Source organism: Mobula birostris, chromosome 7 (assembly GCF_030028105.1).
Source record: "Mobula birostris isolate sMobBir1 chromosome 7, sMobBir1.hap1, whole genome shotgun sequence".
NCBI classification, from domain to species: domain Eukaryota; kingdom Metazoa; phylum Chordata; class Chondrichthyes; order Myliobatiformes; family Myliobatidae; genus Mobula; species Mobula birostris.
The window spans coordinates 60,150,828-60,175,805 of record NC_092376.1 but is presented as its reverse complement, the minus strand read 5'-3'; the positions used below and the strand labels follow the sequence as shown (position 1 = coordinate 60,175,805).

At 40.8% G+C, this 24,978-nt stretch overlaps 1 protein-coding gene across 3 annotated transcripts; it reads right to left on the bottom strand.

Annotated features, from left to right (window-relative positions):
- Positions 1-6,057: 6,057 nt before the first annotated feature.
- On the bottom strand, positions 6,058-24,975 carry txndc9 (thioredoxin domain containing 9). Of its 3 annotated transcripts, XM_072263279.1 has the most exons (6): positions 24,938-24,975; positions 23,217-23,328; positions 12,965-13,182; positions 12,142-12,260; positions 10,842-11,096; positions 6,058-6,282 (listed from the first exon to the last, which is right to left on the bottom strand). In XM_072263279.1, the coding sequence occupies exons 3-6, from the start codon at positions 13,151-13,153 to the stop codon at positions 6,168-6,170; spliced, it is 678 nt and encodes a 225-aa protein (XP_072119380.1). In that variant the 5' UTR covers positions 13,154-13,182; positions 23,217-23,328; positions 24,938-24,975; the 3' UTR covers positions 6,058-6,167. The 3 variants fall into 3 exon arrangements, with proteins under 3 accessions (XP_072119380.1, XP_072119379.1, XP_072119381.1); XM_072263278.1 differs by lacking the exons at positions 23,217-23,328; positions 24,938-24,975 and adding an exon at positions 14,726-14,815; XM_072263280.1 differs by lacking the exons at positions 23,217-23,328; positions 24,938-24,975 and having other exon boundaries at positions 12,965-13,199.
- Positions 24,976-24,978: the final 3 nt, after the last annotated feature.

Genomic DNA, 24,978 nt, shown 5'->3' with positions numbered 1-24,978 from the left:
CCCCCCAAAAATCCCACCGTGCAACTGAACTAAAAAGCAAAGCAAAGCAATGGGCTAACTAGGAAACAAGTAGAGTTAAAGTACTCAAAATCACGTCCTCAAACCCGACCTCTATTAAAAAGTTAAAAAAAATAACAAGAAGGGAATATAAATATGGACCGAGAGAAAAAAAATTACATTAAATGAAAATGTTGAATAAAAGATCTCTAGGTCTGATTGAATTTAACTGAAGAATCATAAAGATTACTTCTAATTTTCTCCAAATTTAAACATAATATCGTCTGGGAAAACCAAAAAAACGTAGTTGGAGCATTAGTCTCTTTCCAATGTTGTAAAATACATCTTTTTGCCATTAAAGTAAGAAATGCGATCATTCTATGGGCTGAAGGAGAAAGATTACTGGAAATTTTAGGTAATCCAAAGATAGCAGTAATAGGATGAGGAGAGATATCTATATTCAATACCTTTCAGATAATATTAAAAATGTCTCTCCAAAAAGTTTCCAGAGTAGGACAGGACCAAAACATGAGTTAAAGAAGCTATCTGCCCCTGACATCTATCACAAAAAGGATTAATATGAGAATAGAAACGAGCTAATTTATCTTTGGACATATGTGCTCTATGGACAACTTTAAATTGAATTAGGGAATGTTTAGCACAGATAGAGGAAGTATTGACTAGTTGTAAAATCTGCACCCAGTCATCCGCCGAAATAATAAAACCCAATTCCTGTTCCCAATCTGACCTAATCTTATCAAATGGAGCTTTCCTAAGTTTCATAATAATATTATAAATAATAGCCGTAGCACCTTTCTGACATGGATTAAGGTTAATTGTAGTATCTAAAATATATGTAGGAGGGAGCATTGGAAAGGAAGAAAGTATAGTACTTAGGAAATTTCTAACTTGGCGATATCTAAAAAAATGTATTCTTGGTAAACTATATTTATTAGATAATTGTTCAAAAGACATAAGGGAACCATCTAAAAATAAATCCAAAAACCGTGAAATACCCTTAGTCTTCCAAATTTGAAAAGCACAATCCGTGACAGAGGGAGGAAAAAATATGTTACCTAAAATAGGGATCGCTAGCCCAAATTGGTTAAGATCAAAAAATTTTCTGAATTGAAACCAAATACGTAAGCTATATTTAACTATCGGGTTACAGACCTGTTGGTAGCATTTCAAATCAAAAGGAAGAGAAGAACCTAAAATAGAGCATAACCTTGAGCAGATTGTAATTCCAATGCTACCCATTTAGGAATGGATAGTGTATCCTGGTCAAGTAACCAAAATTTCATGTGTCGAATATTAATTGCCCAATAATAGAATCTAAAGTTAGGTAATGCTAAACCTCCATCTCTCTTAGCTTTCTGTAAATGTATTTTACCCAGTCTCAGGTTTTTATTTTGCCAAATAAATGAAGAGATTTTAGAGTCAACTTTATCAAAAAAAGTTTTTGGAACAAAAATTGGTAATGCCTGAAATATATATAAAAATTTTGGCAGAATAAACATCTTAACTGCATTAATATGACCGATCAAAGTTAAATATAATGGAGACCATTTAAATGAAAGTTGAGTAATATGATCAATTAAGGGTAAAAAATTAGTCTTAAATAGATCTTTGTGTTTACAAGTAATTTTAATCCCAAGATATGAAAAATAATTATTAATCAGTTTAAACAGAAGGTTATGATACAAGGGAAGTTGCTTATTAATCGGGAAAAGTTCACTCTTACTGAGATTTAACTTGTAACCGGAAAAGAGACTAAATTGTGCTAATAAATCTAAAGCAGCAGGGATAGATATTTGAGGATTAGAAATATATAAAAGTAAGTCATCAGCATAAAGTGATACTTTATGAGACTTTAAGCCCCGAGTTATCCCAATAATATTTGGAGATTCTCGAATAGCAATTGCAAGAGGTTCTAATGCAATGTCAAATAATAAAGGACTAAGAGGACAACCTTGTCTAGTACCTCGAGAAAGAGAGAAAAAGGGTGAACTTAAAGAGTTAGTACGAACTGAGGCCATAGGAGAATGATATAACAATTTAATCCAGGATATAAATTTCGAGCTAAAACTAAATACTTCGAGCACCTTAAATAAGTAAGGCCATTCTACTCTGTCAAAGGCTTTTTCAGCATCTAAAGAAATAACGCATTCAGGAACATTTTGTGAAGGAGTTTAAACAATATTTAAGAGTGTGCGAATGTTATAGAAAGAGTAACGACCTTTAATAAAACCCGTTTGGTCTTCCAAAGTAATATAAGGAAGTGCTTTTTCTAATCTGTTTGCTAATAATTTAGAAAAAATTTTAGAATCAACATTTAATAAAGAGATTGGTCTATAAGATGCACATTGAACAGGATCTTTATCCTTCTTTAATATTAGAGAAATTGACGCTCTATAGAAGGATTCGGGAAGTTTACCAAGTTTTAATGAAGCCTCCAGAACTCTAAAAAACCAAGGGATTACTGAAGGTACAAAAAATTTATAAAATTCCGCGGTAAACCCATCAGGGCCAGAAGCTTTCCCCAGGTTCATAGAAAAGATAACATTCTTAATCTCATCAGTGGTGATGGGAGTATCTAGCATATAGGATATATCCTGTGAAATTTTAGGGAAATCTAGGTTATCTAAAAAGTCATTCATATATTTAGAGTCTCGTAAGGACTCTAATTGATATAAGGAGGAATAAAAATCAAAAAAGGCTTGATTAATCTCAGCATGATCAAGTATCAGTTGATCATTTTGATTATAAATCTGATTAATTTGAAATTTAGTATAATTAGTCTTCAACTGATTAGCCAACAGTTTACCAACTTTGTCACTATGTACATAAAATTCACTTCTTGTTTTCTTTAATTGACTTACAATTGAGGACAAAAGTAATAAACTGTGTTCCATTTGAAGTTCAGTTTATTTTTTTTACAACTCCTCAGAGGGAGCTGTAACGTATTTCTTATCAATTTTCTTAATCTTGTCCACAATAACCAGCTCCTCCTGCTTCAGCTTCTTCCTCAAAGCAGCAGAATACGAGATAATCTGATCACGAATATAAGCTTTAAAAGTATCCCAAAGGATGTTCATAGAAATATCTTCTGTATAGTTGATTGTAAAAAAAAAAATCGATCTGTTCATTCATAAAGTTAACAAAATCCAACAGCAAATTGAAACGCCATTATCTATTATTTTGTGTATTGGCCTGAATTTTAATAGAAAGCCTAAGTGGAGCATGATCCGAAATGGTTATAGAGCCATAATCACATTTAAACACTGAAGAAATAAGACGAGAGTCAATAAAAAAAAAATTAATTCTTGAATAGGAATAGTGAACATGTGAAAAAAAAAAGCAAAATCTTTTTCCTGAGGATGCAAAAAACGCCAAATGTCCGTCGACCCAGAATCAGAGAGGAATGAGTTAATCAAAGTTGCAGATTTATTGGGTAAGGTCCGTAAAGGAGCCGAACGGTCCAAAACTGGAGATAAACAAGTATTAAGATCTCCGCCCCAGATCAGTGAAAACTCATTCAAATTCGGGAACAGATTAAATAGTGATTTATAAAATTCCGGACAGTCCATATTGGGAGCATAAATGTTAACCAAAACTACCTTTTTATTAAAGAGTAGACCACTAACCAATAAAAATCTACCATTCGGATCAGAAATAGTATCATGTTGTACAAAAGTAACTGAGGGGTCTATAAAAATAGAGACACCTCGAATCTTAGTGCTGGAGTTTGAATGAAACTGTTGATCCTTCCAAAATTTAAAAAAACAGTCTGTCGCCCCCTCAGCACATGGGTCTCTTGTAAAAATAGAACATGTGCTTTAAGTCTCCGGAATACTTCAAAAACTTTTTTCCTTTTAATTGGATGATTAAGACCGTTAGTATTCCAAGAGACAAAATTAATAATAGACTCCATAAACCCTAAAGTCAACCCGCAAAAAAAGAGGATTGACCCACGAACCCGGAAAGGGAACAGAACAGACAAAAGATAACGGGAAGGAGAACGCAACCAATGCTTCAGTAATGTAAATAGCCCAAGAAGAAAAAAACTAAAAAGTGAAGCCCCTCCCACCACCCCCCACCCCCCACCCCATGACCCCAAAGCTAAATCTAAAGCAGACCAGCCAGAAAGAAGCAAGCACTAAGACTACCCCCATGACTTCCGATAGACGCTCACTAAAAAAAGTGAAGTATAAAAAAATCAGCTAAAGTTATAAAACAGTAAAGGAATAAAAAAAAGTAAACCAATTAAGACAAACATAACATAATACAAAGAAAAAGCCAGTAAATATAAAGAAAACCGTAACCAACAACAGACCCTATGATTAAACAAAAAAAAATGAGATAATTAACATAGACTAGTTAGGAAAAACTACAAAAAGTACATTTGAAAACTACAAAGTTTAAGGCCTCAAAGGAAATACGTGAAATGATGCTGAGGGAATAACCACCCAGAGTCCCCAAGGAAAAAGAAAGGAATGACGCAGTTGAGAAAAAGTTTGGCAACCATATTAATTAACCAAAAATAAACTTTTCTGCCCATATAAAGCAAAAAAAAAAATTAAACCCAACAGATTAACAGCCTCCGATCAAACGGAGATAATTAAAAATTACGATTGAGATGTTGAAGGTGAAAATTGATCCAGGTAACTCTGGGCATCCGATGGAGAATCAAAAAAACGGGGGGCCCCATCAGACGTGCGAATCTTTAAACGCGCAGGGTAAAGCAGCACTGGTTTTAAATCCATCTTGTAGAGTTCCGACATCACAGATCTGTAACGAACACGTTGATCCCGAATCTGTTTACTGAAGTCTTCCACGAACCGAAAATGAAGATCCGAAAAATCAATGTAACCTTCAGGTCGAGCGAATCGAAGCAATTTCTCCTTGTCTTGAAAGTAATGAAATCGTAGAATAACATGTCGAGGTTTACCTGACTTAGACGAATATGATGGAACTCTGTGAGCCCGATCCAATAAAGGTGGTTGGTCAGGAAATACGGTAGGAAATGCATCTTTTAAAAGTTGAGAAAAAAAACTTTATAGGGTTGTCAGATTCAGCAGCTTCATGAATACCAATAATTCGAATATTCTGCCGTCGCATTCTGGATTCTAAGTCAGAGTCTTTAAAAGTCAGAAAGTCAAGTTTTTTCTTCATTACAGTAATTGTTTCTTCAATTTTCCCCATGTTGAGTTCATTTTGTTGCGTGGATTTTTGAAGATTAAATATAGCAGACTGATGTTCTGTGATAGATGTTTGCATTTTATCAATTGCATCGGCAATTTTCTGGAGATTAATTGAAATTTCCGCACGAATCAGCTGCGTTATAGAGGTTGAAATTTCCGTTTGAATTAGATCCGATATAGCTTTCAAAGTTAACGGTGGTTCAGTCGGAGGAAGATCGGTACCTTTCGGTCTAACCGGAGGTTTGCCGTCTTTCCCATTTTTCCCGTTCTTAGACATAGCAGACCGTAAAAGCATCCGAATATCAAAAAACACAATTTGTTTCAAAGTATTATAAAAGTCGATGCCTTAATGGTTAGCTTAACATAGCTGATCATAGGAAAAAAAACTCAGGTAATGGAGCGAGTCAAGAACACGACTTCACTCCATGAGCTCTACCGGAAGTCTGACCGTTACATTTAAAACAGACTGTTTCATTATTTGAGTTGCAAATGTTGCTGAATATTATGCAAACTTCCCTACCTCAAAACCTTCTTGATTCCCTAATCCGAAATTACACAAAGTGGCAGGAACGCATCTGAGAACGTAACATGGATTTGAGTGTCTGCAGGATGATATGGAGGCCAAAAGGCCAATTATCAGAGTCAAAAGAGCATTGAGAAGCACAATCACTACTCCCAGCAACCCTGTATACCTCCACCTGTACAGGTTGCTGATTCCCTTCAATGTCTACAAATGTTCTGAATAAACCATCCTCAAAAGAATGCTACTACAGCAAAACAGATAGATTAATTTAAAGTTTCATTCATGGAACTAATATTCTAACCCTCTAACAGGTAACATTCTCCAAGTCACTAATTTGCATTGCAATAATTTTTTATTGGGCTATGAAAATTAATTAATGAAATTAAAATCTAACAATACATAAGAATAAAAGATTGTGTGGATTAAGAAATATGCTTAGCAATCTAATCATCATCTGAATCAGAATCATTGTTCTTTCCTCTAATTGTCCTTTTCTCCATCTTTGTGACGCTTCCACATTTTTTTTGCATCTGGAAAGGTGGGTCCATCAAATTTCCGCTAAGAAGAAAAGAGTCAGACTTTAGTTGATTTTAATGTGTCCTTTTAAAGTTCGATGACAAATTCTGCTTGGAAGTTATATACTATTGGAAAGAATTGCCTGTGTTTGGTGGAAAAAGACTTTTCATCTCAAACTGCTGAGATCTCGTCACAATTCCACTCACCTACAACAATAATCTCTCACCCTGTGAATGCACTGCTCTCCACTCTCTCCTTACTAATCCCAAACTTATCAAATTTGCAGATAAAGACACTGCTGTTGCAGTCTGACAGACTGACCTCTACCTTGCTGAAACCAGATGACAGCTCTCAGATACCTTCTCTTACTTATCCCTGAATCAGGACTCCATTGAGAAGCATCAGAACACTGTCTCCCACACTGGCACTGACTTCATGACCTGGCCTCAGTTTCCCTACCTCACACTGCCCATTTCTATTTCCTACCCAAGATCTACAAACCCAACTGCCCCAGTAGGCCCACTGCTCCTGCCCCACCTAACTTGCATCCTTGTATGGCGACTTCATTTCTCCATTTTGTCCCGTCTTAGCTCAGTCCCTTCCCACTTACATCCATGACACTTCGCATGCTCTCCTGTACTTCAACAACTTTCAGTTCCCTAGAGCTGTTTGCCTCATTTTCACCACAGATATCCAGTCCCTGAACACTTCTATCCTCCAGCAGGAAGGCCTCAAGGGTCTCTGCTTTTTTATTATTACAGTTCCCCTCCACCTTCCTTCATTTGGCAGAACTGGTACTTGCCCTGAACCACTTCTTTTTGCCACCTCCCACTTTCTCCAGATCAAAGGTGTAGCCTCCACACCTGCATGGGTCCCAATTCTGTGTCTTTTCATTGGTTACATAGAACAATCTATCTTAGAAACCTAAACAGGTAATGCTCCCTAACTCTTTGCTACACTGATGGCTGCATTAGTGCTGCTTCTGGCACCCATGCAGAGCTTGTCAATTTCACCAGCTTCTACTCCACCCTCAAATTTACTATTCCATGTTTGACACCCCTCTCCCCTTTCTTGATCTGTCTCTACCGTCTTTTATAAAAAAACTACTGACTCTCAGTTACGTTGACCACACCTCTTCCCGTGCTGTCACTTGCAAGGATGCTATTCCCTTGTCAGTTCTTCTGTCTCTGCATATCTGTTTTCTTGATGAGGATTTCTCCACTCCCCCGCCCCCCAGAAAATGGTGTTTCCCCTCCATCTATCAAAACAGCCCTCACACACATCTTCTCCATTTACTGCCCATCTGCCCTCTCCCCATTCCCACTCTGCCCAGTAACAGCAATACAGTTCCCCATTCTCTCACCTACCATTGCACGAGCCTCTGCATCAAACCCATCATTATCCACAACTTCTGCCATCTCCAACGAGATGCCAACACCACGCACATCTTTTCCTCCCCCCTAGGATCACTCTCTTCTTGTCCACTCATTCCTCTCCATCAATCCCGTCTAAGTACTCATCCCTACAATTGTGCTAGGTTTTTACACCTGCACCTACAGCTCCTCCTTCACCACCATGCAGTCTTAAATAGTCCTTCCAGGTGAGGTAGCACTTCACGTGCAAATCCATCGGAGTCAATTTCTTGTATCCTGTTCTCCCGGTGCAGCCAGCTACATCTGTGAGACCTGATGCAGATTGGCCAAGATTTCCCAGTGGTCAGTCATTTCAATTCCACTACCCGTTCCCATACTGTCCCTTTAAGCCCAAACACAGATTGAATGAATAACACTACATATTTCACCTTGGTTGTCTCTGACCTGATGGCATCAATATCAATTTGATTTCCAGTAACCACACCTCAGTGTTCCCCCACCTCCCCCATGTTTTCCCTTCTATCCCTACTCCATTCCTCTTTCCCCTCCCCACCTTCACAACTTGTTCATCACCTACACCTTACTTCAAGTCACCCACCTTCTTCCCTTTATTCCATAGTCTAGTGTCCTCTCCCATCATATTCCTTCTTCATCTTCAATCCTTTGCCTCTTTCACCTATTACCTCCCAGTTTCGAACATTGTTCCTTCCAACCCCACATCCCATCTTCCCCCTTGCACCTGGGTTTGCTTACCATCTGCCAGCTCATGCTCCTTGCACTCTCCCACCTTTGAATTTTGGCCCTGCTTATTTCTTTACAGTGCTTATCAAAGATCTCAGCCTGACATGTCAACTGTTCATTTCCCTCCATGGATGCTGCCTGACCTGCTGAATTCCTCCAGCACTGTGTGGTGCTCAACATCTTAAATAAGTTGGGTAGCCACAGGCAAGCAGCAAAGGAAGAAGTCTGGAGTGTAAAATTACTGCAGATTTTGGTGAGAAAATAGCAGGTCAATAATAGGATATCCGGTCATTTGTTGGGAGTATTTGTTTGTACAATCTGCCAATTATTGAATTGACTTTATTTCTTACATTCCTCATACATGTGGAGTAAAAATCTTTACGTTATGTCTCCATCTAAATGTGTAATGTGCAATCATAGTAATTCATAATAAATAGAACAGTCAATGTAATTCTGATGGCTTGGTGGAAGCAGCTGTCCCAGAGCCTGTTGGTCCAGGCTTTTATGCTGCAGTACCACTTCTGGATGGTAACAGCTGGAATAGATTGTGGTTGGGATAGCTTGGGTCCCCAATGATCCACAGGCCCTTTTTATACACCTGTCCTTGTAAACGTCCTGAATCATGGAAAGTTCACAACTACAGATGCGCCGGGCTGTCCACACCACTCTCTGCAGAGTCCTACGATTAAGGGAGGTACAATTCCCATACCAGGCAGTGATGCAACCAGTCAGGATGCTCTCAATTGTGCCCCTGTAGAAAATTCTTAGGATTTGGGGGCCCATACCAAACTTCCTCAACCGTCTGAGGTGAAAGAGGCGCTGTTGTGCCTTTTTCACCACAGAGCTGGTGTGTACAGACCACGTGAGGTCCCCAGTGATGTGGATGCCGAGTAACTTTGGCTTAAGGATAGTGCTTTCATATGTCAAATGTGCTATAAGCACAACATTTAAACAGGAGGGCAATGGAAATTTTAAATCATAGCTTCAGTTCTCTTTGCAAACTTACATAAACATCCTATGGCAGTTTTTGAAAAAGTTAAAGGGATTTTCCTTGTCTGACCTAACATTTATTTATCCCTCAGTCTGCAACATTAACTAGATTACTCAGTAATCATCTTGTTGATGTTTCTGAGACCCGTACATGTGAAAAACGGCTACAGTATTTTCTAACCTTTTACAACAGTGGCCCAGTTTCAGAATAATGTATTTGGTGTAAAGTGATTAAATTGGAAAGGGGATGGGTTCTGACAAAACAGAATGCTATCAAGTTTCTTCCCCCAAGCAGCATTTTTAAAATGATTATACAGTAGAATCTTTAAGGATCGTGGCTTCCCTTCTACCGTCATCAATAATGCCCTCACCTGCATCTCCTCCATTTCTCGCACTTCGGCCCTCACCCCGTCCTCCTGCAACCACAACAGGGACAGAGTTCGCCTTGTCCTTACCTACCACCCCACTAGCCTCTGGATCCAGCACATTATCCTCCGCAACTTTTGCCACCTTCAACAGGACCCCACCACTAAGCACACCTTTCCCTCTCCACCCCTCTCTGCTTTCTGCAGGGATTGGTCCCTCCGCGACTCCCTTATCTGCACGTCCATCCCCACTGATCTCCCACCCGGCACTTATCCCTGTAAGCATAAGTGCTACACCTGTCCCTACACCTCATCTCTTGCAACCATTCAGGGCCCTAAACAGTCCTTCCAGGTGAGACAACACTTCACTTGTGAGCCTGTTGGGGTCATCTATTGCATCCGGTGCTCCCAGAGCGGCCTCCTCTACATTGGTGAAACCCGACGCAGATTGGGGGACCGCTTCGTCGAGCACCTCCCCTCCGTCCGCCATAACAGACAGGATCTCCCGGTAGCCACCCACTTCAACTCTGCTTCCCATTCAAACATGTCCATACATGGCCTCCTCTACTGCCATGATGAAGCTAAACTAAGGTTGGAGCAGCAACACCTCATATACCTTCTAGGTAGTCTCCAGCCCCTTGGTATGAACATAGAATTCTCCAACTTCCGGTAATTCTCTCCCTTCCTCTATCCCTATTTCACTCTACCCCCTCCACCAGCTCCCTCATGGTTCCGCCTCCTTCTTCTACCACCCATTGTTTTCAGGGCTATAACGTCAATACTTCCCCTCCCCCACCCCTTTGTCTTTCAAATTACTGGTCTTTCAACTGAAGCTACGAGCATTCTTCAAATCCTTCCCCATCTTTCATTCTTCAGTCCTAACGAAGGGTTCCAGCCCGAAACATCGACTCATCGTTTCTAACTGATGCTGCCCGACCTGCTGAATTCATCCAGCGTACGGAAAGTACAGCTTAAAGTTGTGTATGTTGAAAAATGTCAAGAATATTTTCTTTGGAAATCACACATTCAGTTGGATTTACAGCCATATCACTCAAGATTAAAAAAAACATACTTCTAGAAAACTAAAAATGAAATGTACCAATATATCCACATCATAAAATAAGGAGCCTACCTGTAGTTAATGATGGCAGCACATCCCAATCTCCATTCCAAAGTTTCTGTAGTGAAATTATCTGTGCAACCAAGGTCATCAAACCCAACAATGTAATCTTTTGCTTTCCCATCTTTCACCAAGACCATTGTTGGAATTATTTTGATTCGTAATTTCTCAGAAAGGAAAGGAGCTTTTTCTGCATTTAATTTGATGAACTTGGTTTCAATATGTTTTTTAGCCAGAATAGTCAAATGCTTGTCTACTATCTTGCATCTGTATGTGAAAGAATAAATTAACTTTATATAGTTTCAACATGCATTGTTGGTCTTTTTAAAATACAGAAATATTTAGTATGAGCAGGGAAATAACACAAATGACAATCAGTCAATGAAAAATCATGATTCAATGGGAAGCTAAAATGCCATGTAGGGACAAGAACGTACAAGATGACAAGTGGAAAACAAAAAAAATCACTAAGATTTTGTCCACCTATTACACCCAGTAAAAGACATCAAAATATAGGTATTATCTCAAAGCAAACAAACTGTATATGAAAAGCATGGAAATAACTTAAATGCATTGTCCCAAAATGACTGATGCTAAAGCAATTGTTCGAAGAAAATTAATAGATAATTTGAACAGAAGAGCTTGTGTGAAGATGTCATTTGCTGCATGAATTTCTCCAGGAGACCAGCTTCATAGTGCTTTAATCCCTAAGGCACGAAGTTATAAATGATCCGCAAATATATAATGGGGGGATGTAGTGTTAAGGCACCCAGCTTTTCTTTTTAACTGGCTCATGTTACTCTGGTACTGCATTAGTTGATCATACAGCTTGAGTTTTCTTTTACAACCTCCTGCTGCAGAGACTACTCAGTTCTTTCATCAGAACAGCTAGTGTACCAAGCAGACATTGCAGTTTGTACAGGGTGAATTTAAACCACAGTTGAAGGCTGTGGATTTTTGGAAGATTTATCTGGACTGGCAGCTGAAACCATGTCATGAGTTAGAAAATCAACAATGCAACAAAGATTAACACTAACAGATTTTCAGCATTGTGCACTAATTTTGATTGGCGCCGAATCAGCAAATCATTAAATGGTTGATAGAAAGCGTATTCACTCTATATATTTTAGAGATAATAAATTTGCATTGTATTTTAATTTGGGATTCATTTATGATTAAAGGAAATAGAAGTAATGCAACTTAATTTATATCTAGAATTATCTTCTTACACCCCCCTCCATCCCAAGTTAAAAAATGACAATACATTCTTTTATTCAAAATGTAATTTCTTATTCAAAATACAACTTCTCACCTAAATGTGGTATCTCTATAAAAGTGGCAAACCACATTTTTACTCTCCTTAACCTCCTGAAAAAAATCTTTTTCACTGGGAATCTCCCTGTATTCACCATGGCCTTTTGATAGCCATTCCTGTAGACAAATGGAAAGTAACATGAGAAAATGTTTATGTTTCTTTTTATCAAAATAAGAAAGCATATCTCCATTAAATCAAATCTTAGGCTGTTAAGCTCTCATGTTAGGCGGTGTGCATTATTAAGGATGCCCATTACCCAGCACATACCTTCTTCTCATTGTTACCATCAGGAAGGTACAGAATCCTGAAGGCACACACTTAGTGATTCAGGAAGAGCTTCTTACCCTCTGTCAACTGATTTATATATGGACATTGAACCCATGAACACTACCTCACTTTTTTTTATTATTTCTATTTTTGCACTACTAATCTTAATGTAACTATTTAATATACATTTATATACCTACTGTAATTCATTTATCTTTTTTCTATATTGATCATGTAGTGCACTGTACTGCTGCCGCAGTACAGAATTAACAAATTTCACAGCATATACCGGTGATATTAAACTGGATTCTGATCCACTTGAAAAAAATTGTACTTTAATAAATCAATGTAAAAAACTGTACTTTACCATCAAGAATAAAATTTTAATATCATCTCTGCACCATACAGTATAAATGTACATTTAAGCACTAGAATTAAAATTTCAACTATCAATAAAATTCATGCAATTTTTGTTAGCACTAATTACTGTATAATTGGCACTAGCAGTTCTAGTCAGTACAAAAATGATCAAAATCTGTTTTCAAGTTTTCACCTGTTTCTGATGTTGTGCTTTCTTCAATGATTCAAGTCTTCTTTCTCGGAGTTTCTCCAGTTCATCTCCATCCATCTTTTCATATTTTTCAATCTCAGCATCTAAATGCTGTTCAACAATTTCTGTTGTTTGCAGCATCTGCTGTTCAATGACTTTATTGAGCATAGCCACCGAGGGATTACTTGCCATCTTTGCCAATCTGAATATGCTTCACAAAACTCAAGAAAAACAATAGGCTTTTCAAAATAAATATACATAGCATTAATGTAATACTGTTAAATTTATTGTCTAGTTAAAAAAACAAAATAATCAATTTCCACATTATACAGAAAACAATTGGAGTTTTAAAAGCTGATTAAATATGTTTTGCACACAAATCTGCGCTAACCGTGTACCCCTTAATATCAGAAAAATCTTTATTGACTATACTCAGTGACCTAGCCTCAATAGCCAGCTCGGGTATAGAATTCCTCCTCCGGCCCAAAAAAAAAATCACTGCCCGTGAAGAATCAGTATGGCAAGTGTCATTAACTGCACAAATACAACAAACATGGAGAAACTATGAGAGTGGACTCTATACAAGCAAGATGACAGGAGATGAGGTTAAACTGAGCCATTAACAATGATGATGAAATTTCGAACTCCGGACGGACTCCTAAGTGGATTGAGCAACGTATGAACATACATATTATAAAGATGTGACTAAGTCCATCCAGATTCCCACAGCAACACTTTTTATTTATTTTAAGGAGAAACTATTTCATGTGAAAGTAGATTCAACTACACAGAACAGCGAAGGGGTCGAGAGGGGAATTGGTTTGACTTTTACTCAAGGAAGAATCAAAATCTCTCCGGGCTCTCCTACTGGCAGGGAGCGTGGTTCAGTATAAAGCTTACACATTCACAGGCAAAATGGTATATTAGCCTAGTCCGTGAGCTTCTCCCGTCTTTTACCATAACGATAAACGCCAGCATCCTGAAGAACTGTTGGGTAATTTTCTATAGTAGTTCATGACATGCTAATGTATACAAACCAAATTCCTTACAATGTGTCAATTAGAATTTAGCACTATTTTGAGTGTTTTCTCTATTCACTCAATCTAAAAAAAATATATTTAACACGCCATTCACACTTCTTACAATAGCTGTTTTATATATAATTTGACAGATTATCCGAATCATTCTCAACACGCGAAATTGTTGTAAAGTTCTCTCGTCAATTCCTGCTATTTGACTATCATTCCCACTCTTTGTCTCGTATTGTTCCGCCACCCCTACCTAATGGTGTTAACGCAGTTAAAATGAGCCGGTGTAGGTTTCTCCCAGATGATCCGCTTTCTTCCCATATCCCAGATGTGGAGATGGAAAAGTTAATTGGCCACAGTAAATTATCCCAAGTAGTGTTGTGGAATCTACAGGGAGTTGATAAAAATGCAAGAAGAATAGTGGGGAGATGAATTGCTTTGTGAACCAGTCGGCTGAAATGGGCTCTTTTGTGTCGTACGGACATGTGTAAAAAAAATAAGCGGGGTTGCAAGTGTGAGCTGCCACAGACCCCGTGAACTGAAAAACCTCAGGCCCAATCTCCCTCCGTTCGGTCTAGGTGCAGCTCTCGCCTCCCACATGTTCTGTTTCAAACCATATCAGATCAGCAAATAAAACTTGACAAGGAACAGAAGACTCCAGCGTCACTCCCTACACATAAATACAGCAACCACTCTCGTTCTCGCCGACTCAGGAAGCCTCAGCTCCCCTACTTACGCAGCTTTATTCCACCCGCACAACCGCCCGCTTCCGCTTCTCCCTAAGTCGCGTCCGGGGTTATGTGTCACGGCTTTTGCTTCCCTGGCAACAGCTGTCCAATTGGAGCAAAGGAAAGAAAGCACGTGGTTCGTACCCCGACGCCGCGCTGCAGACGGGCAGATGAACCAGCCTTGTTTTTTTGTTTGTGCTGGAATCAGTACCGCTGTACATTTAATTATCCTCCCAATAATAGGGCGGTTGAAATATAGCCAAAATCACCGTCTCTCTTTAATGTTAATCACCGTTTTAACTGCAAAAATCGGGCCACCAATTTGACATGCTGCCCTCAAATGGCATACTCTAATACAATGAAATTACCAGTTTACGCCGCATCTGCTCTCAGGATGAGGCTTTTCATTCTAGGACGAGGGAGATGTCTTCATTTTTTAAAGAAAGGGGCTTCCCTTCCTCCACTATCAACTCTGCTCTTAAATGCATCTCCCCCATTTCACGTACATCTGCTCTCACTCCATCCTCCCGCCACCCCACTAGGAATAGGGTTCCCCTGGTCCTCACCTACCACCCCACCAGCCTCCAGGTCCAACGTATTATTCTCCATAACTTCCGCCACCTCCAACGGGATCCCACCACTAAGCACATCTTTCCCTCCCCCCCCCTCTCTGCATTCCGCAGGGATCGCTCCCTACGCAACTCCCTTGTCCATTCGTCCCCCCCATCCCTCCCCACTGATCTCCCTCCTGGCACTTATCCTTGTAAGTGGAACAAGTGCTACACATGCCCTTACACTTCCTCCCTTACCACCATTCAGGGCCCCAAACAGTCCTTCCAGGTGAGGCAACACTTCACCTGTGAGTCGACTGGGGTGATATACTGCATCCGGTGCTCCCGATGTGGCCTTTTATATATTGGCGAGACCCGACGCAGACTGGGAGACTGCTTTGCTGAACATCTACGCTCTGTCCGCCAGAGAAAGCAGGATCTCCCAGTGGCCACATATTTTAATTCCACATCCCATTCCCATTCTGATATGTCTATCCATGGCCTCCTCTACTGTAAAGATGAAGCCACACTCAGGTTGGAGGAACAACACCTTATATTCCGTCTGGGTAGCCTCCAACCTGATGGCATGAACATCCACTTCTCTAACTTCCGCTACTGCCCACCTCCCCCTCGTACCCCATCTGTTACTTATTTTTATGTACACATTCTTTCTCTCACTCTCCTTTTTCTCCCTCTGTCCCTCTGAATATACCTCTTGCCCATCCTCTGGGTTCCCCCCCCCCCCCCGTCTTTCTTCCCGGACCTCCTGTCCCATGATCGTCTCGTACCCCCTTTTGCCTATCACCTGTCCAGCTCTTGGCTCCATCCCTCCCCCTCCTGTCTTCTCCTATCATTTTGGATCTCCCCCTCCCCCTCCAACTTTCAAATCCCTTACTCGCTCTTCCTTCAGTTAGTCCTGACGAAGGGTCTCGGCCTGAAACGTTGACTGCACCTCTTCCTACAGATGCTGCCTGGCCTGCTGCGTTCACCAGCAACTTTGATGTGTGTTGCTTGAATTTCCAGCATCTGCAGAATTCCTGTTGTTTGCGTTAAAATTACCAGTAATGTTTTATTTTTACATGCCATGCCTGTGAACAAATTTTATTGTGTTGTTCAATCACGCAGCATAGAACTAGCCTATGGTATCGGTGCTGGGCATAAGGTACCTTTGTATGCTAATCAGACTTGCAGGCAATATCAAACACAAACAAGAGAAAATCTGCAGATGCTGGAAATTCAAGCAGCCCCCACAAAATGCTGGAGGAACTCAGCAGGCCAGGCAGCATCTACGGAAAAATCTACAGTCGACGCTTTGGGCCTAGACCCTTCAGCAGTATTCAGTAGAGTACAGAAAGTGTAAATAACTTCATCACAGCATTGTATGCCCTGTCAGGCAACTGTGCACATAGAAATCAGAGAGATGCGCTCATTAGAGGCAAGATTGTTGTTAGGCTACTAGACACCAAACTTTCAGTGACTTCAGTTGCAGGCAAATCTCACACTAGAGAAAGCTATTATTATAGGCAGACAGCGTGAGAACGTTTGTCAGCAACACGCAGAACGCAGGCACGAAGCTGTACAAAGAGAAGAGTACAAACAAGTGTAGTCAAAAAGACTACAGTAAAAGGTGACAGTAGAGCTCAGCTCAAACAAAACAGACAAGCAAAGAGCAGGTAAAATGCCCAACTGCAGGAGATGCAGCAATTCTCCATTCCATGTCAAAGAGCTCTGTCCAGCAAAAAAAGATGAAATGCCACCAAAGCAATAGAGTTGGCCATTATAGAAACGTCACTCAAAAGCAGTTCTTCAGGAAGTCAAAGAAAACCATGATTCAGATGAAGAGAAAGATTTGCTTGGGACTCTAGACTCAAATAGACAAGGCTGGTGTTGCTATGGTTCAGTTGCTAAGTGAGGCCGTGTCATTCAAAATGGACACTGGGGCAGATGTCACAGATATCGTCGAATGTCTGTTCACAAAACTGTTGAAGAAAACAAGCATTGCACTAAACCCAACAAAGAAAGTGCTCACGGGGCCAGGGAAGCATAAGCTCAGTGTGAAAAGGATGTTTACTACTTCCACCCATAAAAATGAGAAACAGTTGAAAGAAGATGCCAATGTTGTTCAGAATCTTTTCTCACCACTACTGGGACGACATGCCATTGAGAAGCTGAACCTTGTTGCAAGACTGGATTTGCTAAATGATGTTCAGTGGCAGAAGAAGTACCTGGAGTTGTTCACAGGCCTGGGGGTATGGAAAGAAGAGTATCCTATCCAGCTGAGGCCATTCTCTCTGACCACAGTGAGGTGTCTACCCATCCCATTAATGAACAAAGTCAAAGCTGAACTTGAGAGAATGGAGGTGCTTGACATCACATCTAGCATGAATGGACTACTCACTGCGTACACGGGCATTATTCCTGACCCCTACCTAGATGGCACAGTGAGGATCTGTGTTGATCTAACAAAATTTAATAATGCAGTGAGGTGGGGGAAGTTTATTCTGCCCTCTGTTGAGCACCCATTTGGGTATACTTGGTGGAGCAAAGTTCTTCACCATACTAGATGCAAACTCAGGGATCCGTTTACCTCCTGAGTCACAGAAGCTCACAAACTTTATCACACCATATTGACACTATGCCTTCAAGAGACTCCCTTTTGGCATCTCATCAATCCCTGAGCTCTTTCAGATCAGGATGAACCAGATTTTGGAAGACTGGAAGGAGTAGTCTGCCACATGGACAATATATTGAACTTCAGAGGCTCAAGTGAGAAACATGACAAAAGAGTAGAATCTGTCTTAGAAAAACTGAAACAAGCTAGAATCACCCTGAATAAAAAGAAATGCGAATTTGTAAAGTTGGTGTTGAAGTTCTTAGGCCACTAACTGCCCTCAGAGGGAATGCAACCAAATTCAGATAAACTGGCAGGAGTTTGGCACATGGAACAATCTATGAATGTATCAGAGATCTGCAGTTTCTTTGGCATGCTAAACAGCTGGGAAAGTTCATTCCAGATTTGGCGGAGAAAACAAAATCGATATGAGACCTCCTGTCTCAGAAAACGTTTGGACCTGAGATGCACCACAGAAGTAATTCTTATTACTTAAAGTAGAGCTTATCTCTCTGCCAACATTGGCCTTCTGTGATTTGAACAAATCAACCAAGGTCTCAGCAGATGCCTCTTCTTTTGGTCTAGGGGGTGTACCCATGTGAAACTGAAGTGCTGTATAGAAACAGGTAGCAAGTGCATCAGGAGCACCGAGTCCTAAAGAACAGAGTTGTCCCCAAATCAAATAGGAGACGCCGGCTCTCGTGTGGGTTTTCGAACACTTCAGCTGCTACTTGATACAGAGATTGCACACTGTTCCAAGAAATGCAAGGTTAGTGATTATAGCTTTCCACATATTGACTGGGATTCCCATACTTTAAAAGGACTAGATGGCATTGAGTTTGTCAAATGTGTTCTCGAAGGTTCCTTAATCAGCACATAGCAATCCTAATGGGAGAGTGTGCAATACTTGAGGTCATTTTAAGGAGACAGTGCAGGTGACAGAAATATGTGTAGGAACACTTTGCAACTAGTGATCATAATGCCATGAGTTTCAAGGTAATTATGGAAAAGATAGGCTTGGTCCTCAGGCTGAGATTCTAAATTGGAGAAAGGCCAATTTTGGTGGAATCAGAAAGGATCTGGCAAGTGTCAATTGAGACGAGCTGTTTTCTGCCAAGGTTATACAGTAATTGGAAAGTGGGAGGCCTTCAAAAACAAAATTTTGAGAATCCAAAGCTTGTATGTGCCTGTCAAAATATAAGGCAAACAATAGGCTTGGGAAACCTTTCTTTTCTGGGAGATGTTAAAGTCATGAAGGAAAAAAGGAGGTGCAGAGCAGCTATAGGCAGGTAGGAACAAATGAGGTACTTGAGGAGTATAAAAAATGCACATGAACACTTAAGAAACCAGGAGGGCTAGAAGACGGTATGAGGTTGTTCCAGCAGACAAGATCAAAGAGAATACTAAGGGTATCTACAAAAACAACAGGAATTCTGCAGATGCTGGAAATTCAAGCAACACACATCAAAGTTGCTGGTGAACGCAGCAGGCCAGGCAGCATCTATAGGAAGAGGTACAGTCGATGTTTCAGGCCGAGACCCTTCGTCAGGACTAACTGAAGGAAGAGTTAGTAAGAGATTTGAAAGTGGGAGGGGGAGGGGGAGATCCAAAATGATAGGAAAAGACAGGAGGGGGAGGGATGGAGCCAAGAGCTGGACAGGTGATTGGCAAAAGGGGATACGAGAGGATCATGGGACAGGAGGTCCGGGGAGAAAGACGGGGGGATGGGACCCAGAGGATGGGCAAGGGATATATTCAGAGGGACAGAGGGAGAAAAAGGAGAGTGAGAGAAAGAATGTATGTATAAAAATAAATAATGAATGGAGTATGAGGGGGAGGTGGGGCATTAGCGGAAGTTAGAGAAGTCGATGTTCATGCCATCAGGTTGGAGGCTACCCAGACGGAATATAAGGTGTTGTTCCTCCAACCTGAGCATGGCTTCATCTTTACAGTAGAGGAGGCCGTGGATAGACATGTCAGAATGGGAATGGGATGTGGAATTAAAATGTGTGGCCACTGGGAGATCCTGCTTTCTCTGGCGGACAGAGCGTAGGTGTTCAGCAAAGAGGTCTCCCAGTCTGCGTCGGGTCTCGCCAATATATAAAAGGCCACATCGGGAGCACTGGACGCAATATATCACCTCAGCCGACTCACAGGTGAAGTGTCGCCTCACCTGGAAGGACTGTCTGGGGCCCTGAATGGTGGTAAGGGAGGAAGTGTAAGGAAGGGCATGTGTAGCACTTGTTCTGCTTACAAGGGTAAGTGCCAGGAGGGAGACCAGTGGGGAGGGATGGGGGGGACAAATGGACAAGGGAGTTGCGTAGGGAGCGATCCCTGCCGAAAGCAGAGAGAGGGGGGAGGGAAAGATGTACTTAGTGGTGGGATCCCTTGTCTTTACAGTATTGGAGGAACAACATCTTATATTCCGTCTGGGTAGCCTCCAACCTGATGGCATGAACATCGACTTCTCTAACTTCCGCTAATGCCCCACCTCCCCTTCGTACCCCATCCGTTATTTATTTTTATACACACATTTTCTCTCTCACTCTCCTTTTTCTCCCTCTGTCCCTCCGACTATACCCCTTGCCCATCCTCTGGGTCCCCCCCCCCCCCATCTTTCTCCCTGGACCTCCTGTCCCATGATCCTCTCATATCCCCTTTGCCAATCACCTGTCCAGCTCTTGGCTCCATTCCTCCCCCTCCTGTCTTCTCCTATCATTTTGGATCTCCCCCTCCCCCTCCCACTTTCAAATCTCTTACTAACTCTTCCTTCAGTTAGTCCTGACGAAGGGTCTCGGCCTGAAACATCGACTGTACCTCTTCCTAGAGATGCTGCCTGGCCTGCTGAGAAGGGTATCTACAGATATGTTTAGAACAAAAGGATTCCGTGGAACAAAATTGGTCCTCTGAGTGATCAGAATGGTAAGCTATATGTGGAGCCAAAAGAGATGGGGGAGATCCTGAATGAATTTTTTGCATCTGTATTTACTCAGGAGATGGACATAGAGTCTATAGCAGTGGTCCCCAACCACCGGGCCACAAAGCATGTGCTACCGGGCCGCGAGGAAACAATATAATTTGGCGATATGAGTCAGCTACACCTTTCCTCATTCTCTGTCACGCACTGTTGAACTTGAACGCACGCATCACCCATGTCAGCGCGGGCAGAAGATCAAGTCCTCGAGCTTGCAACTGACAGCGGACTGAAAAGTATGTTTGACATAACATCTCTGCCGGCATTCTGGATCAAAGTCAAGGCTAAATATCCTGAGATAGCCACGAAAGCACTGAAAACATTATTTCCAACATATCTGCGAAGTGGGCTTTTCTGCAATGAATGCAACGAAAACTAAATTGCGGAATAGACTGGACATAAGGAACTCCCTTTGAGTATCGCTGTCTCCTATCACCGCTCGATGGGACCGTCTTGTTGCAGGAAAACAAGCCCAGGGCTCCCACTGATTCAGCAATATTGGTGTGTTGCAATGATTTTATATGTTCATACGAGGAAAATATGTGCTGTGTTTAATATCCAAACGTTACTTAAAATGTTATGATGCTATTGACTTATAAGTGACTTATAATTGACTTATCACTATATTCATGCGCTGTGTTACATAAAACCTAAAATAACACTAACATATAGTAAAAGCAGGAATGATATGATAAATACACAGCCTATATAAAGTAGAAATAATGTATGTACAGTGTAGTTTCACTGAACAGAATCACCAAAAACCATCTGTAGAAAAAAAAATCGGCATGTACACGCATGCGCACATAGGTGCCCGCGCGAGGCTTCATGGTCATGGTAGTCTTTCTTGGGGTAAACACAACGTATTTGACTGCTACTCTTGTACGTTGGCAACTCTCCCCTCCCTCCACACCCCCCCCCCCCCCACCCGGTCGGCCGGTCCACAAGAATATTGTCAATATTAAACCAGTCCGCGGTGCGAAAAAGGTTGGGGACCCCTGGTCTATAGAAGTGAGGCAACGCAGCAGCCAGTACATGGACCATATACAGATTACAGAGGAGGTTTACAGTCTTAAGGCAAATCAGGGTGGACAAATCCCCAGGACCTGACAAAGTGTTCCCTCCTAACCTGTGGGAGGTAAGAGCAGAAATTGCAGGGGCCTTAGCAGAGGTATTTAAATCACCCTTAGTGACAAGTGAGGTACTGGAGGATTGGAGAATAGCTAATCTTGGTGTGCTGTTTAAGAAAGACTCTAAAGGCTGATTTATACTTCTGCGTCGTCGCTGCAAACCCTACGCAGAGCCTACGCGGATCCCTATGCCATAGCCTGACGTGCACCTCTCCCAAAATGTAACTACGTGTTGCGGCAACGCAGAACACAACAACTGTGATTGGTCCGCCTGGGAGCATCATATTTCCTCCTACACTGCAATAGCTTCCCATTGGGCAACTGAAGGGCAGGGAGGGAACTCTGGCTGCAATGCTTTCCATAAAACTTCACAGACCTCCGAAATTATGGAGGACACATTTCACTTTTACAAAAAAAGACGCTCACTTTAAACTTGTTTACCCCGAGAAAGCCTTGCGCGGGCAGGTGTGTGCGCATGTGCATCATGCCCGAATTGCAGAGCGACGCAGACACACCAACGCACAAGTATAATGCTTACAACACGCGTAGGCCACTTGCGCAGGTTATGGCGTCGAGTTGATGCAGAAGTATAGATCAGCCTTAAGGATAAACCAGGAAATTTTAGGCTGGTGAACCTGACATCAGTAGTGGGAAAGTTAATGGAAGGCATTCTAAAAGACTGGATATGTGAATATTTGGATAGACAGGAATCGATTAGGGATAGTCAGCAGGCTTTGTGCATGGTAGGTCATGTCCAACCAATCTTATAGAGTTTTTCAACGATGTTACCAGGAAAGTTGATGAAGGCAAGACAGTGGATATTTTCTACATGGACTTTAGCAAGGCCTTTGATATACCGCCAAACAAAACAACGTTCCTTTGGACTAAGGTGCACAACACAGTGCATATAAGTCACATACATAAAGTAATATTACCACAAATAAATTAACAAGTAATAATGTAGATTTACAGGGTAAAAAGTAAACAGTATAATGCAACTAGTGAAACTCATGCATGAGGAAACCTGGGTGGTGGGAGCGAGTTCAGTCGTCTTACGGCTTGGGGGAAGAAGCTGTTCTTGTCCATCCGAACAGTTCTTGTCCTAAAGCTACGGTACCTTCAACTTGTTCTTGCTCCTGAACCAGCATGGATAACTTCACTCAACTTAACACTGAACTGTTTCCGCAACCCATGGACTCACTTTCATATTCTCAGTATTAATGAGTTACTTACTTATTTTTAAAAAATATTTGTATAGTTGTCTTTTGCACATTGTTTGTTTTGCCAGTATTTGTGTGTAGTTTTTCATTGATTCTATTGCATTTCTTTGTTCTACTATGAATGCCTGCAAGAAAATTAATCTCAAGTCAGTACATGGTGGCATATACATACTTCGATAATAAATTTATTTTGAACTTTGCTCCATCTTCTCCTTGTTGACAATCAACACAGCCACACCTCAGGGATGCATACTTAGGCTCGTGCTCTTTTCTCTCTACAAACATGACTGCATAGCTAAGCATAACTCAAGCACCATCTATAAATTCAGATGACATCACTGTTGTTGGTAAAATCTCAGGTAGCAGTGAGAAGTTGTACAAGAATGCGAAAGGCTGGTTGAGCGGTGTTGCAACAACAACTTTGTATTCAATGTCAGAAAAACCAAGGAATTGATTGTAGACTTCAGGAAGAGGAATTTGGGAGAACACGCATCACTCTTTATTGATTGATCAGCGGTGGAAAGGGTGAGCATTTTAAGATCCTGGTTGTCGACATCTCGGAAGATATGTCCTTGGCCCAACACATTGAAACAATCATGAAGAAGGCATGCCAACAGCTCTACTTCATTAGGAATTTGAAGAGATTTGGCATTTCATCAAAGACTCTCACAATTTTCTGTAGAGGTATGGTGGAGACCATTCCAACTGGTTGCACCATAGCTTTATATGGAGTTTCCAATGACAAGGATTGCAACAGCCTGCAAAGAATTATAAACTCAGCCAGCTTCATCAGGAGCACAGACCTCTCACCATTGAGGGCATCTTCAAAAGGCAATGCCTCAATGAGGTGGCATCCAACACCATCTGGGATATTTCCTTTTCTCATTACTAGTCAGAGAGAAGGTACTAACTATGAACTCACACACTCAACAATTCAGGAATAGCTTCTCCCCCATGTCATCAGGTGTCTGAATGGTCCATGAAAACTACCTCATTATTCTTTTATTTTTTACGTTTTCCCACTGCCATCAGGTTCATGAACCAACTCGCAAAACCTTAACACAACCTTGAACTACATACACTTTTCTTTAGTCTTAATCTTGGGTAAGTGTTATGTTTACTTTGCAAATGTGTAAGTTATGTATAACTTATGTTAAATTAATTTTAAGTTAATTAATGTCTGTCCTCATCTTGCTGCCTCAAAAGCAAATTTTCATAGAATTTATATCCTGTGTAAATTTGTGTCTCACAATGAATTTAAATTAACAGCTAATACTTTGATTTTAACCTTTTGATAGGATAAATAATCTCCAAACTAAAATGAAATTTAAGCAGTGAGTAAGTCTTACTGGTAATTCTTGACTCGAGAAGTTCTGTTAGCAATAATGGCTGGGAAACTTAAGACAAAACTTGCTTATCACTGAGAAAAAAACAATTAAAAACAAATAAAAGTGTCAAAAGACTTTCAGGTGATGGAATCTGTAGCAAAAAAAAGGGTGCTGGATGAACACGGCTGGTCAAACAGTATCTGTGAAGGCAAAACAATGGTGGACGTTTCGATCAAGGTCTTACATCAAGATTGTTTTTGTTCCTGAAAATAAATATATATTTCCTACCTCACAGTTTGACTATATTATTTTATATTACTAAGATATTAGTTTGTATTTTAAGTAAATTAGCATTCAATATAATAACGAGAACAATATCCCAATCTGTGTAATATCGTAATCTAACCTCAATTTCGCCTCATTCACAACGCTCACTTCTTTCTACTT

Bases quoted from the DNA above. Each gene is read 5' to 3' on its own strand.
- txndc9 (XM_072263279.1), bottom strand. From the start codon at position 13,153: ATGGCAAGTAATCCCTCGGTGGCTATGCTCAATAAAGTCATTGAACAG. The intron at 12,261-12,964 runs GTGAAAACTTGA...ATTTGTCTACAG, and splicing joins AAGCACAACATCAGAAACAG to GAATGGCTATCAAAAGGCCA. The intron at 11,097-12,141 runs GTGAGAAGTTGT...TTTCACATACAG, and splicing joins TATAGAGATACCACATTTAG to ATGCAAGATAGTAGACAAGC.